This window comes from Seriola lalandi, unplaced genomic scaffold, assembly GCF_002814215.2.
Source record: "Seriola lalandi dorsalis isolate HSWRI2012SDOR001 ecotype SW California unplaced genomic scaffold, Sedor1 jcf7180002054549, whole genome shotgun sequence".
Classification (NCBI taxonomy): domain Eukaryota; kingdom Metazoa; phylum Chordata; class Actinopteri; order Carangiformes; family Carangidae; genus Seriola; species Seriola lalandi.
The window spans coordinates 934,201-953,906 of NW_019525102.1; the positions used below are offsets into that span (position 1 = coordinate 934,201).

Genomic DNA, 19,706 nt, shown 5'->3' on the forward strand with positions numbered 1-19,706 from the left:
GCTGAAACTGAAAAGAAACTAGACACGCACACCCAAAACGGGAAATTACGCACAGTCCTCGCACACAACTACATCTGTGAGTTGTGCTGTCACTTTACCACCCTGCCCTGTCCTGGTGCACTCTCGATCGCAGGTCACGTGCACCCATGTCTTGACAAAATCGGATGTCTTATAAGTTTGTTGCATCATGACCGGCTGCCTCCACGCATGCAACCGTGATCGATATGAACCACTTATGACGGACTACACGAGCAGCAGCCCGGGATCTAATTACATCCAATAAGATGTGTGAAATACAGCCGACTGCCGCCAAGTATTTGATTTATTCAGCTCTCAGATCCGGTGTGATACCCACTGGGGCTGTGCACTGTGCAGCATGAGCGATTCCCACTGATTTTTCAGCACACCGTGTTCCATATAGTCTGGAGTCAAACAAGGACACGGTGTCTGAGGAATAATTTAATACCACCTTAAACTTGGATTTGCGCGGCGCTAAAAATGCGTTTATAAAGGAGGAGCACAGAGATTCACGTCTGTTTGTTGTCGTGTTGCGGCAGAAACGCGTCTTTGATGTAAAAAAGACGTGAGATTCGATACATTTGTTTCCCACATTCCGCTACAATTTAAACCGTGACACCTTAAAGACTACACTCACTCCTCAGAGCTTGTCCAATAGACTGTGGAGGCGTTCAAGAGCTGTCGGAAATATAGCAATCAATCATCTGGCAGACATGAACAATATGAAGAGGTCATAAAACTGCATTTTTCTTTGTTGTTGTTGTTTCGATGTAACAACTCTTCTTAAAGAGGCTGATTGTAAAATTACGTTTAAATATTTTAATTTTACCATTGATTTTGATTTATTCACATGCTTTGACAGTTTGGTTAATTTATAGCGTTGACTTTTATGATAAAGCAATTAGAACATCAAGCTCATCTTTTTGTAGGTGTTCTCTATTTCATAGCAGTAGATTTTCACCTTCATGTGCAAACTGTGTGTTTGACATGCAGAAATTAAAAACTTTACCCCAGGGTTGTCCAAGGTCATATAAGACTCAGCCATGTCCACAACATGCCATAACACTCATACAAAATTATGTGTTTTAGACTTGGGGTACAGTTATTTTCAATATCAACTGATCTGTCAGTTTTTCTGTTTAGGCAAGAATTAATAATCCGGCAATCCCTTACATTTATCTTGTATCCCTTAGGTTGGGAACCACTAGACTAAACTAGCTAAATGAATATAGAGTTGTTAAAACCAACTGCACATTGAGCAGCTACAACAGTAAACCGCTGCTTTTACATTGATGCATCAATATTAATGTAATTTATTGTAATATGTCCCTTGGATTAACATCACAGCTACTTAGCTCAATATATCTCAGATTATCTTTATTATTTATTTGTCTTTTTTATTTATTTATTTATCATATTTATCTTATGTTTCACTCTTGTACGATTACATTTTAAACTGTTTTTCTTTTTGTGCAATTGTCCAACCTCCAGTGTAATATTTTATTGCTACACACCATGTGTGTTTCACTAGCATGACATATCTGTATCTATATGTGAAAGGTGTATATGGCCTATAGTGTTTATGACTCATTGACTCTTTTTCCTTTAGTTTTGAGCTGCTGTAACAAATGAATTTCCCCTTTGGGAATCAGTTAAGTTTCATCTTATCTCAGATGGGCCAGTTTTCTGCAGAACCAGTACTTTTAATACTTCAGGTAGCCTACATTTAACTGATATTATTTATGTAGAATTATAAATGCAGGACTTCTTGTTTTAATTGAGTATTTCAACTGTGTACTTCGTCCACTAATGAAAAAACAAAAAACAAGATCAACAGTGGTGCACTTGAACGCGCGGAAAGTCAAAGGAATTTGGTTTTCTAAATTCCGAGCCTACCAGAGATACTTAAATGCAGCACGGTTGTGAGATCAGCTGATTTTTTACGCTGCCATTTTGTCCGGTAGAGAAGCAACCAGCCAGTCAGTCCGTTAAGAGAAACCACTGGCGAGACTTTTCAGACAACAGCACAGGACGGGACTATCGGTTAAAAAAAAAAAAAAACCCCGAGCCGGTGATGTGGAGTCGGCAACCGAAGGACAGCACCAACTGAGCCCGAGGACCGTGAGGGGAAACAACCGAGCGAAGGGAGCTGTCATTTTTAACTTAGCGTGTCCGCCGGCTCTGCTCTTCAGTCAGACTAGACACTCGCCCGCTCTCTGGCTGGCTGGCTGGTTAGCTTACCCCGCTAGCTGCTCGGCTAACACCCACCGCTCCTCGCAGCTCTTCTCGCCGGGAGAAACTGCACCTGTCCCGGCTGTCAGCTTCACAGTATCCTCTTATAAACTTCAAACAATGTGCTGCTCGGTTATGAATGACTTTTTACGCCCGAGGGGGGGTTTAACTTACACTTTGCCAAGCGACCATTGATAGCTTAACAGCCCAAGCTAACAAGTTGACGTGGAGGAGGAACTCGAATTTTTTTTCTTTTTTTTTTTTTGGATTGTCGAGATTGTTGTTGATATTCTCCAAACTGTGATTTCATACGGATTATTATTTTTTTTTGCCAACACCGAGGTGGACTTTTCTCTTTGGTGATCCCAAACAAATCGTCCAGGTTACAAACCAGCCAGTTAGCTATGTTTATTTGTGGCCAGAAAGTAATTTCAAGTGTTTACAAATTCCACAGTGGGACTCTTTCCTGGTTCGAGTACTGCAACGGAAACATTAGCTAACACAGACTAGCTCAGATTAGTGTCGTCGTGTTTTGTTTACTAGATAGATAGTCGGAATAAACTGTTGCCAAACAATTTAACTACAAAAGGAAAGCTGCAAACCAGCTGCGGATTGTGTAAAGCCAACCACATATTCTTATACCTGCAGTAGTTTTTTTTTGCCACCAGTGATCTGACATTTCTGCCGGTTTTATACGCACCTGGAAAAAGAAAAAAAAAAAAACTTAACACAACAGTGGGTGTCTGATCGCAACCATTTACCTCCACTTGACAGGGAAGTCACGTTGAGTTGTGTCCCGCAGGGAGTTGATCCATTGATCGGATCGTTATCGTGCTATTTTAGCTGATTGGGGGGAAAAAGCAGAGAGAGAGAGCGAAAGAGAAATAGAAACGATGTCGGGCCAATCTATCACGGATCGGATCGCTGCAGCGCAGCACAGCATGACCGGGTCGGCTATCAGCAAGGCTGTGTGCAAAGCCACCACACATGAAGTCAGCGGACCCAAGAAGAAACACCTTGACTGTGAGTATATCCTCTGTGTGTGTGTGTGTGTGTGTGCGTGTTTGCCAGCTGCAGGGCTTCAAAAGCAGACATACTGTAGCCTGTCGGTGCTCTGGGCTGATAGTGCTGAATCTGAGATGCTCACATTCCTTCACTCCACCTGGCTGGACAGCGTCAGGAAGACAGTGAAATGATTATACAGGCTGCGGGCTGGAGAATAAAGACGTTACATTGATGCCTCTCTACATTTAGACTGTTATCTGTTTATAATGTGAGGCAATAAGTGACAGATTAACCATATTAACTCTGGGAATGCTGGAGTCAATTCTGAACGATTGTCTTTTAGATTTTGATTAATCCATTGGTCGACAAATGCCAGGTAAGATGACAAGTGCCTCCTGTAAGATACCAAAGCCTGAAGTGATGGCCCTGAAATGGCTTTGACAAACCAAATATCTTCCAATTATTCATTAAAGCTGCACCCAATGTTTATTTTCATTATTGATTAAGATTAAGATTGTTTTTTCACTTAGTGGATTAATTGTTTAGAGTTAAAATATCCTAAAAGCCTACCCAAAATCCTAGCCAACAGTTATTATCATTATTGATGAGTCTTACACACTACAAGGAAGTAGTAGAATAATGCCAGTCACAATGTCCCAGACTCAAGGTGATGTCTCCAAACGACTTGTTTTATTCAACCAAAGGGACTCACTCAGCTTAATATCATTTACGACAAAGACAAGCTTCAAATCCTCACATTTCAGGACGTGGAAACAGAGAGCATTTGGCAGGATAACAGTCTAAAACCCAAAGAGTTTAGAGTGAAAAACGGGAAACCCTCACATTTGAGATTGACGTTTGGTTGATAAATGACTATGATTATTAACTGTGTTGATCGAGTTGTCCATTAAGCATCATTTCACCACTAATTCAATTTATGTTAAAATGGAACAAAGAAAAAGAAACTTCCTCATGGGCCTGTAACCATCAGCTGTTTCCTTGACAATTCATTCATTCATCTTCCATTAATAACATCTTGTGCCACCGGGTATGGCTCAGTTACAAAACTCTTACAGCAGGTTCTTGTTGTTCAGACTTCAAGGCACAGACGGATAGAAAAAAAAAAAAAAAACGAGAGACAAAAGCAACAGAAAACGGGTCTTTCATGAGAGAGAGAAAAAGATAATAAATCTCACAGATGATGTGCGAAAACAATCGCACAAGCATCAGATTTTCTCATAAGGCGGCTTTGGTGGCCTTTTATTTTTTTGGAGAAACCTCTTGCACAACATGTTCAGCAGAGGTACATACACCCAATATCCTTCTAGGTTTGATTATTTTTTTCTTCTTTTTAGTCAGCTGTATCCTGATCGTCTTTTCACATATTGATTTTGTAATGAAGAGTGGATTATTGTGTTGTGTTGCCAGCAAAGCCCACTGAAATGAAAGTGAGTCATGTTGAAGGTGGCAGTGATGCAAGTGAGACAAACACACACAAAAGAACGAATGAATGAAAGAATTAATACTTTAAAAAAAGAAAGAATGAGTCACACAAGGGTCTATGCATAATGCTGGTGCTTGTGTTAGACATGCCTGGGACTAAATGTGCTGAAGTTCTGTTTCCGGGAACCGGCTTTGTCGGCATGAGATGCAGATGTTTGATCGATGCCTCAGCTCAGCTGCCTCGCATCCGTCAACTCCTCCTCGCTCACAACACTCAGCTGCTGACGTTCAACAAAAGTCGTGTATTGTCTCCGCTCCTTTGTGAACTTGGCCAGACCTTTACAGCCAATACGCCACGTCGAGCTTAATCATTGTGGGATATTGATTTCTTTGTGAGAGCAACAACCTCAGTGCCGTAGGGGGAACAGACAGTGAGTGCTGCATTGCATGAAGACCTGATTGCCATGTTCTTTTGCCCGTTTGAAGATTTTTACCATGAAGGTAAAAATCCAGGGTTGTCAGGCTGTCAGTTTCATTGTGTTGTTGGTAGCATGAAGAAGGGGACAGGGCAGCGGGAAGGAATAAAGGCAGGTTATAGGTTACGTCGTCATTCCGCCAGGCAGGTAGTCAATTTGTGAGTCGGTTAGCAAGCCAGAGAGGCTGGCAGGCTGGCTGTGTGTTCGATCATTACTCCGTCAGCTAGCCAGCCAGCTTATCCAACCATCCCATAAAGTAATGAACACAGGCAGCCAGGTAAGGTAGTTCGCCAGCCATTCAGTCAGCCCTATTCATACTTGTCAGTCATAAAGCCCAAAATTCTAATGTGTCATTAGCCCTGTCTACGACCACAGCACCTTAGTGCAATACTCAAAACTAGGGCTGAACAAATGTTTGTTCTCATCATTGATTTTACTGTTTTTTTTTTTTTTGGATTAATCATTTACTCATTTAAGGTGAACAAAAAAATGTCCATTGCAACTTCCCAGAATTCAAGGTGACAAGTTCAAATTTCTTGTTTTGTTCGACTGAAAGTTGAAAGGCCAAAGATATTCAGTTCACAAGAAAAGCAGCAATTCTTCTCATATAGGAAGCTGAAACCAGAGAATGTTAAAGCGATTATCAAAATAGTTTCTGATTAATATTCTGTTGATTGACTGATTGTTGCAGCTCTCATCAAAATGTTAATTTTACCTGTTATTCAACAGTTCTTCAGAGGTATTGTAATCTTACAGGTGTCCTCTCTGTTGCAAGAAGTAAAATCTTTCACTGGCTTAAACTTAAATTCAAATCTTAGGGTGGAAAAAATTACCTGTTATTGAACAGCTGGTTGTATTTTCATGATCTTGCTGATATCTTCAGTCCGTCCAGAAGAATATTTCCTCCAGGCCAAAATGAACATTTAAGTCGAACATTTTCCACAGACTTTCCTGGACCACCTCAATGAGGGCAGCAGACTTAAATGAAGGTCCAGCAAAGAAGAAAAGCTCAGCAGAGTGGCCCAGTCTATGGAAATATAAGACTTAAACACTGGTTTAGCAAAAGACATCAGTGAGATCTAAAAACTACATTTAAAAAATATAAGCCACTGCTGAATAAAATGATGGGTTAAAAATGATGTTTGATTGTTCCACTAAAGTTTATATAGGGAATGTAATGCACCTATATCACTAAGTGATGTAAAAGCTGCTAATGTGGGAAGTATGTCCTTGACTGAATGGTCAACTTAAAGCGTATAAAGGACAACAAACCTCCTAATCAGTAGAACATATTAAGGGATAATACTCAACAGGTTGTATGTTCCATGATTTTAATGGATGATGTGAATGTGAAGAACCAATTGATGCAAAGTGTTGCTCTGGATCCTGCGTCCGGGTTCATGCAAATTTAGTTTAAAAACATCTGAGCTTTACGTTTTTTATAATTTTTGTTACTGTTGTCTGTGGTGGTTACACAAATAACCATAGCTCCACAATCTTTAGCTAATTCTCACTCTGTCTTTACCTACAGTTCAAGACTACAGCATTCATTTAGTACTTCAAACAAACACCTGTGTCATGGTCAGTCCACACCTTTCAGCCAATCCGAATCAAGAATTTTCAGTAGTCATGGTGTAAAGTTAATTTTCCTCTGCCAAATGCTGTAATCCTTAGAAGGTTTTGACATCTGCTCCCAAGGTGAGTCACCTGATAACTGCCATAGTCTGCAACAGTATGTCTGAGTGTAAACTTGTCGTCACGCGTCAAATATGATGAAGAGAGGTGAAATCTAATCAGAAGTTGTTACTCGAGACACATTTAAGATGCATTCAGAAGCCAGGAACAAACTGCAGTCCAATTCAACTGAATATTGGCACCGTCTAGCTACATCTGGAAGCAAGATGCTAGAGCTCTGAACAGGGCCTAGGAAGGCAAGGGGGCAGTTGGCAGCTCAGCCTGCCAGCCTGCCGGCCAACTAGCATGTGAGTCACCTAACAAGTCCACCAGTTAGTGAATTTTATACCTGCAGAGCCGTTTATCAAGAGTCACGAAGAAACCTACGGGAACCTGACTATGGCTATGATGCTAAAAACCATGGTTCAATTATGTTGTTGCTATTTGTTTTTCTTAAAATATCTATTCATCATAAAGTCAGAGCCCCTATCCCTAATACACACTCACATAAACACACACAACCATCCCCCCCCCCCCCCCCCCCCCGGCACAAATTCATTGCAAGCAGCTGTGACTGTCTGACAGCAGGCTGTGAATGATTTCACTGCCGTATTTGCATCTAGACCCAATAACCGAATAACCCTGGCAGTGGTGCCAGCAGTGAGTGTGCAAGGGGATGGGGGCTGCTGTTAGCTCTTGCGGCCGTGACATTCACGCACCACTGCCGAAAATAAGTGCCGTTTTAAAGCCATTTAGTGTCATGATTGGGACTGTCCACCTCAATTAACCCGGGCTTGTGAGTCAGTGGCAAAAATGACGAGAGCTTCCCATCAATTGTGAGAAGCCCGTCTATTTATGGAGATTATTATCATAAAAATCAATGAGGGAAGGTCAAACAGTGTTGGAATATGTCTGTGTCTGCATGTGCACCTGCTCGCAGTTTGTCAAAGTGAGAGATGTTGTGTGTTTAATCCATCCTCTATAAGCAGCTAAGTGATTGCCATGGCACGCAGGCATGCGCACTTGGAGGCCACTTCTTTCCACTTTGGCATCATTGAAACGCTGATTGTTTCGCCATCTTACAGATGTGAGAGAGAAGTTGTGACATTTAAACTTAAGTCTAGTTTCCCCTTCACTGGCACTCTGTTGTCATGGCAGCAAACCAGCCAACTGGCTTGTGTTAAAGGGACTCCAGTTGACAGGGGGAAGTTGGATAGTGAAATCGGCTGCAGGCGCAGTAATGGTGCCGTTTTAACAGCATTTGTTCATGCGCTTGAACTGGGTGTTTGTTGAGCGTTTCTTAGAAGTAGTGAAGTAATCCTGCTAGTGGAATATCTAATAATCGTAAACACAAGACACCTGGAAGAATTACTTTACCCTCTTGCCATTTAACTTCTTTACTGAATGACTGGTGGGAAGTTTCCCTAGCACTTAACCTCTGTGAGAGATTCACACCTTGCCATCACATGAGAAGCACTTGGTAGTCATGTGAGAGTCATTGGAGGCACATAAATGGAGGTGTGAATGAATTGATTTAAGTGGCTAATAAAGTGATGCAGTAGTTCCACCACTGCTTTGTTCAGGGATTGTTTTTTAGGCTTGATGTACTGTTGATGGCCTTCTTCACCCCTCCTCCAAACCCTTCGTCTTCTTCTGTCCAAAATGTGTACTTCATTGTCTTCAAAGGAGTGAATGAGAGGAAAGGGAAAGATGAGAGGTTGAAGGGAAACCAACCACGACAGGATGATTCAGAAAAAAAAAATCCAGAAAAAGACCTTTTCCTCTGAAGTATTACAAAAGTCATTCAAGCAGGAATCTGACTAAGTAATAGAGTGTTGAAGTGAGAGGTGCTGCTGTTTATGGAAGTCTTTTTCCCCATTCTGTATTTCCATTTCCATTTCTTTCTTTTATTAATATCCTCAGTGTTACTACACGCAGAAACACGATGGTATCCCAGATAACGTAATGACCCAAAAGGTTTTTGTTAATGGCGACCCGTTGTAATTATTTCAGCTAAGTTTCTGAGAAATCGTGTTACATCTGAAATTTGGCATGGCAGATACTTAATTCTGTAATACCCATGAGCCTTGGGTGCAGTTACTATGGAGAAGAGGCAAGTCAGATGTATGAATTGAATCAATAGGGAATTAAAACATTTTGTCATTGCAGTTGAGCCATAGTTGCTGAACTTTATTAAAACTGACACTGAATTTAAAAATGAATTGATTAAAGCTGCAATTTGGTGATTGGATCGTTCTTGTCGAAATGCACCTTGGGAATCATACTTACCCTGTGGTTAACCAGATATTTTGTAACTTATGTGTTAATTTTCTTCACTGATGACTGAATCAAGAGAGTTCCAACTGTGAGTCAAGTTTGAGTCAACATTGTATATCAGAAAAACCAATGGGACGTTTGCTTCAGGAACTCATGGTTGCCTGTAATATTTCCTCCCACTTCTCAACTCTACTGGTTTTATACTGTTAATTTATATGATATTATTGTGTCTTACCCAACCTTTGAATGTGGCCATTTGGAAAAAGTAAAAACACTTTTGCTTTTGGATGTGGTTGGTGGTTGCACTAGTTAATCAAGGATACTCTAGACTTACTACAGCAGCATTGTAGTCAGTAAAATGAATGCAAAATGTTTGCGGCCATCCTTCCTGTTGCAGAACCTTTGAAAAACAGTCAGTCAAAAGAGACATCTTTCAACTGAGCACTTGACCTTTGACCTCTTAGAGGACATGGAAAGGTTAAAAGTGATATTCCCGGTTGGGTTCCCTAAAGAATCATCTCTAAAGAATTCCAATTATAAATTTTTGTTGTGTCTCTAATAGGCAGCAGTGTTTGTGGAGTTGCCTCTATGTTGTCGAGTCATTACATTGACATATTTTGTTGCCAGGAAACATTTGACATGTTTTTGACCTCTTTGCCTGCTTTGTTGGCAGTTGCTAGACGCACTGTCCGTGTCCATTGCTTGTAGGGCTAAATTTAACACAACTAAAGCCAGATAACGGATGTGGACAGGGACAGTGGACATTTATGCATATATGAACTCATATTTGTAGGTACAGTCTTTGCGAACATAGGCAGATCACAATACTTACATCATGTGGACCCTTACTTGCTCATAGTTTTTGTATTTCATTCAATATTAAGACCTCCAAAAGTTGCAGATGACCAAAGTGCCAGGTACTTTCCAGCCAAAGACGAACTGACCATTTGGCTGGTACGCTGTCCTGACCTGGTCAGGAACTTTTAGACCACCCTACATGCCATTTTCCACAGGAGACTTAACCACAGCTTCTTTTTTTTTTTGACTCAGCTGCTTAGTCAGACTATTCTGCTATTTAGAGGTTAAGATTCAGGCTTTTCTACTCAGTAGCAGCAGAAGTCATGGCACCTTAATACAACATGCCACATCAGTTTTATCAGCTGGCTGAGCTGCTGGTACCACATGTCCTTTGACATCATATTATGTTAAGCCATTTTCAGCCAAACCTTAAAACTAGGTTACACTTACATGACAAATTGATGTGTTGCTGGAGTAGTTCTCCACACCAACACTTAGAGTGGCTCTGTGTGGGCTACATTGTGGGTTAGTTCAGTAGACGGAGAGAGACGTGTGTGTACAGTAGGTTATTGAGCTCAGGTTTATGTGGTTTGTGTTTTAGCCTCCAGTGAGTTCGTACCCATTCAAACTTTACAGCTCTATTTCAGATAGGAGCTCATGGGTCACCTTTACAGATCTGTTCAGCGTGGATGTGTACATACATTTTTGTTTGTGTGTTAAATGTGGGTGTGTTTGTGTACATGGATTTGGTATTTCTGGGATTATTTCACAGTTGCTATACAAACATTTCCCTTCATATGTGTTACACAAGTCACAATTAAGATTTAAGAATTACCTGTAACATCTCTTCAAATAACTGGAGGTATAAAGTGCAATATTTCGGTTGGCGGGCACTAAAAATACCTACATTTCAGTGGCCACACAGGCAGTTTAAAGCTGGGAACTCCATTCCTTATAATGTCAAACGAACACAACACAGAGTGTGCTGGAGCTACCAATGACTCAGCAGGTGTTAATTTCACATGAATAAAAATTTACATCCTGTAGGAATCAGTGCAAATGTTAGCGAGCCATGCGAATTGGCTTTGCAAGCTTGTTAAACCTAACTTGCCAGTATTCCAAGAGGAATACAAACTTAACAGCACAAAGGGTTCTCCCCAATGATAAATTTTGGAAATGGACAGACTCTTCTGCTGAAAAAGCGGGAAAAAAACAACAGTTTGTTTGTAGGCTAAACAGGGCTCTGACGAGCTTCATCCTGAAGTTTGGACACCGTTTCCACAACTATGTCCAAAAACAGTTTTGTCCTCTTTTGGAAAAATTGAAAATTATGCACAATAGCTTCAGTATCTTTTATAGTTTATTTTTCTTTACACAAAAAGTGTTGTGTTTGCTGTTGAATGTGTAATTTTCCCCATAATTAGTGTTTTCCTTTGCATGCTGTCACTTTGTGCCTTTCTATTCTCAACTATTCTTTTCTTTCATTACACCGTGTACACACATGGAGTGATTTATTGCCATCGACTGAACACCACTAGAGAAAACAGTCGGGGAATTGAAAAGGTTTAAATGTAGTTTAAGGACATTTGAGGATACAAATAGTGCAGCTTACTTCCTGCTATTTGTGTTGCATTGATTCCAGCCCTGATAGACCTACTGCAGGGTGTAGCTGGTTAGGAACATGGTGGGGGTGTCTCTGTCTTAAGTGATTGTAGGTGAGTCTAATGCTATCTAAACAATGCGGGACAGCCCCTCCCTGGCTGCAGAGCAGAGATAGGGACAGTTTAGACTACCAGGCAGGAAAAGGACTTACTGCTGACTGTCTGGATATGCATGTTTCAAGTGAAGCCCAGGGGGAATGCATGTGTTGAGTGTGTGAGACTGTGTGTGTGTGTGTGTGCGCGTGTGTGTGTATGGGAAGAGGAAGAAATTACATTGTGGTGTCTGCTTCTCCAGAGAGTGCTTCATTCTCTGTAAGTGTATTTGGAATCAGTTGCAAACATGCTACAAGCTACAAAGTCAGTGAATATGTAATATCCACTGCACACATGCTCAAGTCGTGATTGAGTGCGCAAATATCATCACACAGTTCACTTGCAAGCGCATTCAACAGTAGCTTGTATGAACAGAGTCTGCAGTAATGGTCTGCTTTTTATTAAGGGTGTCATACATAATTCACCATCTATAAAATATTTGCTACATTACTTTTAGCCTTAGTTGGCTTTAAATTGGCCGGCACTATTTCATTACATTAATCATGTTATTGCAGAAAGTCTCAATGTAATTAATTTTCTCTCGCACTCATTTTCCCTTCTTGTTCTCATTTGTTATTGTGAAAATAATCAAGTTAAACCACATCTTCAGCTACTTACACCAAGAATCCATTTCTTATCCCTCAGCTGTACTACTTGTCACTTAACATACACCACAAATAAGGTGAATATGCACTTTTATACAGTATACCTGAATTGTAAATGTTCCTTAGAAGTCAATATTGATGAGCAAACAACAACTTAACACCGTGCATCAGGTTTAATGTGGTCAGTCAGACATACTTCTCTAATGTGTCATCAGGAAATTAGACATTAAAGCTGCAATAATCTATATTTTATATTACACTTGGATCAAATGACTGTGTGTAATGTGAAAGGGGTCATTCAAAGTGATGAACCCCCATAGGATAATCACACAGCTCTGGAGTTTCTCACAGCTATGCGGGGTGTTTTTGACACTCTTTGAGCTCATTGTTTTGGTTTTCTGCAACTTTAATGTGTTTTAATTGGTTCACTCTCAATTAAACATATTCCAGCTGTAGCAGGCATCTGTCTTCAGTTGAAAAAGCTTTGATAAAACCACCTAGCACCAACTGGCAGACTTGACGAAGTTCGCAAATAGCTAGTGAACATACTGAAGCATTTGGCAGCTACAGACCTAGATTTTTTTTTTTTTTTTTTTTTTTTTTCCAGGATTTGGTGAGATAAAAGGAAATGTAAAGTTGGACTTGCAATCTTCAGTTGGCCAGAAACATGACTGTGAATGAATGTTAATGTTGCTCTGTGTAAATACGCAATTATTCGCTAACACATTCACCGCAACAACTTTAAAAGCTTGTGTTTTCCACTTGTTCTGCTGCTCCAGCTGCCAGAACTCAACAAATGGAAACCCATTTCATCAAACTCCTCGTCTCTAAATCATTTAATTATCCCCCGTCATCAAATTAAAAAAATATTTTTTTTTTGTCCTTCAAAGCAGACATTTTTAAATATGTCAAGGTTGAATCATTAGCAGTTATTATTTATATGGAATTCTCTCCTGTGCATTAACCATACATCTTGTTTTATTCTGAGCATTAACAATAATGATAAAATAAGCTTCAAGCTAGGTCTTTGCTAATTTATGCTGTAAATTACTGCAAGTGGGCTAACACACCAGTGTGCTTGTAGGACTGTTATTTATTATTTAGCATCTGGAGGCGCAATCATCAGCATACTAAGAATTAGGCTGTTTGATTTATTTAACTTTTATTTATCCAGGGAAACTTCACTGGACTGGTTGTGTTAAGTGTCCTCCTCAAGGGAAATCTTGCTGTCCCTTCGCCTACACAAATCCAGCTATACAGGGGGAACACTGCACAGTTATTAAACACATTTAGTGTATTAGGTAATGATAGCACATGGTTTTAAATAGGCTTTGTCTGTGTGTGTGCGTTTGTGTGCGTGTGTTTGGGAACATTCAGTGCTTGTGTTCCCGTCCCGTTCTGATGTCGGCTTATTTTTAGCTGTGTTCTCTCAGGAGCCTTTGGCTGGGTTCAACTGCTTGTTTTTCTTCCCATACTCTACCTGTGTGCATGTACGTCTGTCTGCCTGCCGTTCTCTCTGTCGGTGTCACTCTCTTCTCCTGACAGAAATCAGTAGACGCTCCCTCAAGACATTCACGCAGAGACACACTCTCTGAGATGTGCATGCAGAGACTTCAATCCTATACACTTGACAAGATTTCCCGAATCCCCTCATGAAAACAGTGCAGTTGGAGAAGAGAGGGAGTTTGTCTCCATCTCTTTTTCCCACTGTCTCTGTCTTGCTCTGTGTGTTTCTAAAAGAGACAGGGACACACAAAAGAGGAGACATTGCTCTTATTTAAGACCTCAAGGGGAGAATTAAAGCTATGGAACCAGGGCTAGTCTATTAATAGACCAACTTTTAGTGACTCCTTTCTACCCTTCTACCCTCCTTTTAATTTTTTCCCCCCTCTCTCTCTGTTTCTCCGTCTCCCTTACTTCCTGGCTCATCATCTCATCCCTCCTCCCATGTTTCCTCCCGGTCTGCCACCGAACTCCTGCACTGATCTCCCTTTTTCTCTCTGTTTACAGATTCTGATGCCAAAACTCAAGAGTTTTGGCAGATACCCAGCACTGATCTGATACCAGTGCTGTTTTTCCATTCCCAGTTTAAAGCCCATCTTCCTTACTGCTTGGGATGATTCTTTCATGTGTAAAGTAACATAAGAATGTAAGCACAGATCCCCTCTTAACTACAGGTGTAGATTTTTATACACCATCGTGTAAACTTGTTCCTTCCCCGCTCTTGGTGAGACAGATACAATCTATGTCTGTCTCACTTTGTTTTAACAGAGCTGAATATGCAGTTCAGCAGTTGTCTTTGACATATGTTTTTTTTTTTTCTGTTTGCAAACAACTGGCAGATCAACTACAAGAATAAAATACTGATTTGATCAAGGCTCATTAATTCAGCCTGTGAACCAAGGTGAAGTGCAGTCCCTCTGCTGTTGCACTTAGACACTCAATCAAATCACTTTTAATGGTCTAAAGTCGTCTTACGACACAGACACAGCAACAGGCCAAGACTGCACTAAGGTGGATAAAAAGATAAACATAATTGCTATGTGTAAAGTAATTTTTTTTTCTGTCCACTTTTTGGGTCAGTTTCAAAAAATTCTTCACTCTCCTGTCGCCTAGCAACTTTGACAACGCATAACTTTTGAAATGAAATGCAGCCTCTGGAAGATGCAGCACCTGAATTGGGACACAGCTCATGATAACATGTTTTGTCTTTTAACATAAAAAAACACATTTTAGCTGTTGCCATTGATATTTTTCCAAAAAAGAAAACTGTAAAATGGATCATGAATGCTACATGTAAACCAAAGCAAACAGAAACTCCCGCTGCTCTTGCTGCACTTTACTAAAATCAGCATTTTATTCTTGGGAAGTCATCCGACAGCATAAACATAAATACAGATGTAACCTGTGTTGTGTGATTGACTGTATTGGCAGTCAAGAATAGAATCATAGACAGTGTTGAAGGCTTCAGATAGGCTGCGAGGATGTGGGAAATGTTTGGTTTCCCCCCGTCAACGCTACAAAACAAGACCATGGCATTTTCATATTCATCCACTGTTTATATCATATTTACAAAAGCCGCTGTTAGAGGTTTAAAAAAAAAAATGCTGGCTTACTGTGATTGTGAAACCAAAAAAGACGAGAAAAGATGCTTTCTCAAATTTAGCAATTCTCTTACAATTCTTCACACCTCTCGCCTCTTCTTATCAGGGGGATTTGAGAGGGGAATAAAGAAGGAGGGAGGGGTGAACAGGGAATCCTCTTTAAGGCAAACCATTTCTGCAGTCCCTTGCGGAGAGACAGACAGAGGAGAGAGGAGATAACTAGTACATACCAGACAAGGTGCTGATACTGCTGAGCGTTAATCTTTAACAGATTGGGGCTGCACTTCTGTGTCTGGCTTTTCATCTGTGCGTTGTCTGTTAGTGTGTACGTTACTCAGTACCTGTGCAGATTTTGAATGAAGGTCAGTCAACTCTGCGGCGGTACCCTTGTTCAGTTAGCAGTGTTGTTAAACCTTGGTAATCTCAGTTCCCTGTGGAGTGACTGGAACTGCAGGGTGGCTGAGTAGTTTGAAATATCGTCCTTCAACTGGATGAGCAACATTCAAGCCTTCCTGCGGAAATGTCCTTGAGTTTTTGAAGTACCAGCAAGAGAGGTGTTCTGTAGTGTGTTTGACCTCTGACCTGCTTGGTAACAGGGAAGCAGAAAGACAAATTTCCCATGAGATCTCTAAGGACTTTTATTGGTTGGGAGTTCTGTATCAGTTCATCAATCGTCACGCAGGGTTAGTAAAGGTTGGAAAAGGTTTGGAAATGTGTTTTCTAGATCTGGGAAATGTCGTAATTGGACAAAATGTTCTCTGTAGGCTGTTATGTCAACATACTGCACATATATATACACACAATGTAATAGACTCTTCACGTGATATCTGTTGTGACTAGGATTGCAACTAACAGTTAATATTCAGATTAGGGCTGCGGCATATGTCAAATTAATTCAATTTATTCAAACTTTTGCTTTCAAGATTTGTGAAATTATGAAAATACAGTTATTACAAGGTGCGCAAAAAGGTTTTTCACAGTCTAACAGTGTCCTAACCTAATTTATAGTTTGCTACAGTAGCTGTCTTGAGTCACAAGTAAATGTCGCAGTTTTACAGACTACTTGTAGGTGGCGAGCTGGCTCTGGGTATCTCGTAGTAAACCTAAGTGATGTCTTTGAGAGGGATGGGCTGAAAAAATTAACGGACTGTGCGCAAACCTGAACTCTTGGTTTGTGGTTGTTGCCGATGTGTAATCTCTGGTTGTAGAAACTACTTGCGCGTCCTTATCAGTGGATGGTAATAATAGCATCTTTTTCAGGAAGGTCACAAGTTCAGTGATAACATCCGCAGTCATGTGTCCCTTCAAAAGTATTTGGACTGAGAGCTGTGTCAAGATTCATAGATAGATTCTCTACATAGCCTCCCCTCTAGGAATTCCAGATATGTTAACATGACCTGCCCTTGGTGGTCCCAGAAGGGACTTAACTGCGGACAGGCTGGACTGTATCAAGCGCACAAAGCAAGGCACTGATGTCCCTTCATGTCTGACCAAGGTTTTAAAAGATCTTAAGATAGGATTGAGAAGCTGATTGCGGGTCTGTTATTTAGGGTTAATCCTCCCCGGGTTCTATCCCACCAGGAGGCTTTGTTGAATTATCTAAATCCCACTTTCCGAATCTTTGTCTCGACACTCATTGTGAAACCCACTCCAATGATAGTGACATGCTGGAGTCAATATCAACTGATGCCAGCTTTAAAAACAATATCAGCACCTGTCTGAATTTATCTCTACAGCAGATATTAGGCACTTTTTTGGTGTCACTTTACGAGGGTTTGAAATTTTAAGCAATTTCCAAACAAGTATTGGACACATTATGGTAAAAAAAAAAAAAGATTTATAAATGCATAAAGCTTGTATTATACAAAAATACATGCTTTTCCTTTGTGAACAATATTATTTTTGCACAAGGTATTTGAATCATAAATATAACAGTAATGGTGATGCCTCTGCTCCTGCTCACCCTGTGGTTATTCAATAAATGGCACAACAAATTAAACATAATACATTTGCACAACATGGATTTTTTTGAGGACATAAATAAAAACAAACATTGTCGGACAGCTGGTAGAAATAATGTGCCAACATTGCTTATTAACCAGCGTTAATACATTCTTGACTGATCAGATTCTTAAAAGTGGTTAATCAATCATTAAAATCCCTGTACTTAACCTCACTGTCAAAATAGCAGCAAATTAAAACTGACTTCGACTGGGAGAGAATCTGCTGAACATTCATGGTGGTTTTCATCAATAGTAATAATGACTTTTTGTGGTGTAGATCGTAGAGGAAACTGCAGTTAACACTTGAGGATTGTTGGGATTCTTTAGCTGTTTCTGGCATTGTTGTGTCGTCTTCAAACACAGCAGTTGATCCTGTGTGGCTGAAGTGGATTAAATAAAGGAGATAGAGAGAAAAGGGAAGAGAAGGAGGAAGTTTAAAGTGACAACCAGAAAGAGGAAATGCAGGTAATTAGTGAACATGTTTTAGTAGTAGCACAAAAATTGCAAACATCCACCAAACAGAGACATGGAAAATAGAGTCAGGGACAGGAGGCAAGTTTGTCTGCAGATCAGAGGAGATGAAGAAGGAGATAAAAGAGGATAGAGAATCAGGAGTTTGTGTGCGTGTATGTGAGTGTGTATTGCCTGGGAGCAGGTGGATATGAGGGGGGGGGGGCTTAAAGGTGGATGAAGAGACGAGAGGAGAGCACAGATAGAAGGTAGCCAGCTGGGCCAGATGTGATCTCTGTCTCCTCCTCCCTGCACTTCTTCCTCTGCTTGATCTGACCACCTGCTTTCTCTCTCTCTCTTTCTCTCTCTCTCTCACTCACACACACACACACACACACACACACACACTCGAACTCACAAACACACAAACGGGCAGTAACTCAAGTTCAGGTTTGCAGATGCTTACTCGCACAGCTGACAAAATAACCTCACATACGCGGCAATCGTGTATATGCAAATTGATAAATAGCTGTCTTGGTTTATTGAATTGCTCACACAAGATCACACTTTCTCATCAGTCTGGTTTCTCCAGCTGTCACACTGGTCCCTCGGTACCAGGAAGTCTCCGGTCTATTGTGGTTCAATCAAAGGCCACAGAGGTCAACAGATGACCAGTAACAATGGAGCTCAGATCCGACGGGAACAGAGAAGGTCACTGTGGGGAATGAGATCATATTTGCTCAGCAGTCGTTCCTCCCACATGTGTCTATGTGGGTGTTTTAGTTCGGTAGTCACACTGCTGATTTCTTGTATAAAGCAGCAACTATCCTCCAGAGGTGGCCGATTAACAGATGAGGAAATATAAGGGAGAGAAGAAGGCCTACAGATGGAAGGAAGGAAAACTAGATATTTATTATGCTGATTAGTTTTCTTTAGACTATTGACTAAACCATTAATCAACTGATTGTTGCAATTTTCTCTATGTATTCATCTACAGATTATTTTTTCAATTGATCGTTTAGTCTGTAAAATGTCAGGAAATGGTTAAAAATCCAACCATTTTGTGTGGTGAGTTTAAAACTCAAAGATATTCAGTTAACCATCATGTATGACAAAGAAAAGCATCAAATCCCCACATATGAGAAGAACTTTCCAGTTTTTATGCTAAGCTAAGCTAGCCGAGTTCTGGCTTTAGCTTCATATTTAGCATGCAGACATGTGAGGTATCAATCTTCCCACCTAACTCCCAGCAAAAAAAAAAGCCAATAAACTTATTTCCCAAAATGTGAAACTACAAATCAACCAACTGTATATTAACACGAACCAAATGAAATGTAGGAATCATAACTGAGAATTTCTGAGCTTTAAAAAATGGGCCACTAAAATTAATCAATCCTGATTAGACTATCATGAGTAGTTTTTATCCAAATTTAGTGTAAATTTTAACCAAATTCCCAAAGATAATGTTAATAAATGCACGTTTCCATCCACCACATGCACTGAGATTAACAGTTGGTGCCACTAATTCTCCACTCGGGTGTCATTAGGTTATCGCAGAAGGAGACGGCGTAACGAGATCTCTCCACGCAGAGTAGGCCAATTATATCCATACAGTACATTCAAGCTCCCACCAAGCTCCTACTTAGACCCCTCGACTCCAGCGCTTAAAGTGCACATGTAGCGAGTTCAGACTTTTGACATCACGTTATACTTTTTTTTTTTCTCCCACGCCGAGCACTTCACTTCTCTGTTGTTTCACTATCTTGTAATGTGTCGGCGCCAATTAGCCAGGTCAAGTTCCTCGTGCAGCTGTTGGGCAGGTAATTGCTCGCAGGATGATGAGGTGTTAGTCAGTTTTGGAAGTTAA

The 19,706-nt window shown here is 40.5% G+C and overlaps 1 protein-coding gene across 1 annotated transcript in view; it reads left to right on the plus strand.

Annotated features, from left to right (window-relative positions):
- The first annotated feature begins 1,969 nt into the window (after positions 1-1,969).
- Positions 1,970-19,706, plus strand: part of LOC111661732 (phosphatidylinositol-binding clathrin assembly protein) — a 78,227-nt gene continuing 60,490 nt past the window's right edge. Inside the window, exon 1 of the mRNA XM_023415389.2 lies at positions 1,970-3,273. Within this exon, the coding sequence (XP_023271157.1) occupies positions 3,144-3,273 (130 nt within the window). The 5' untranslated portion in view covers positions 1,970-3,143. The remainder of the gene's footprint in view (positions 3,274-19,706) is intronic.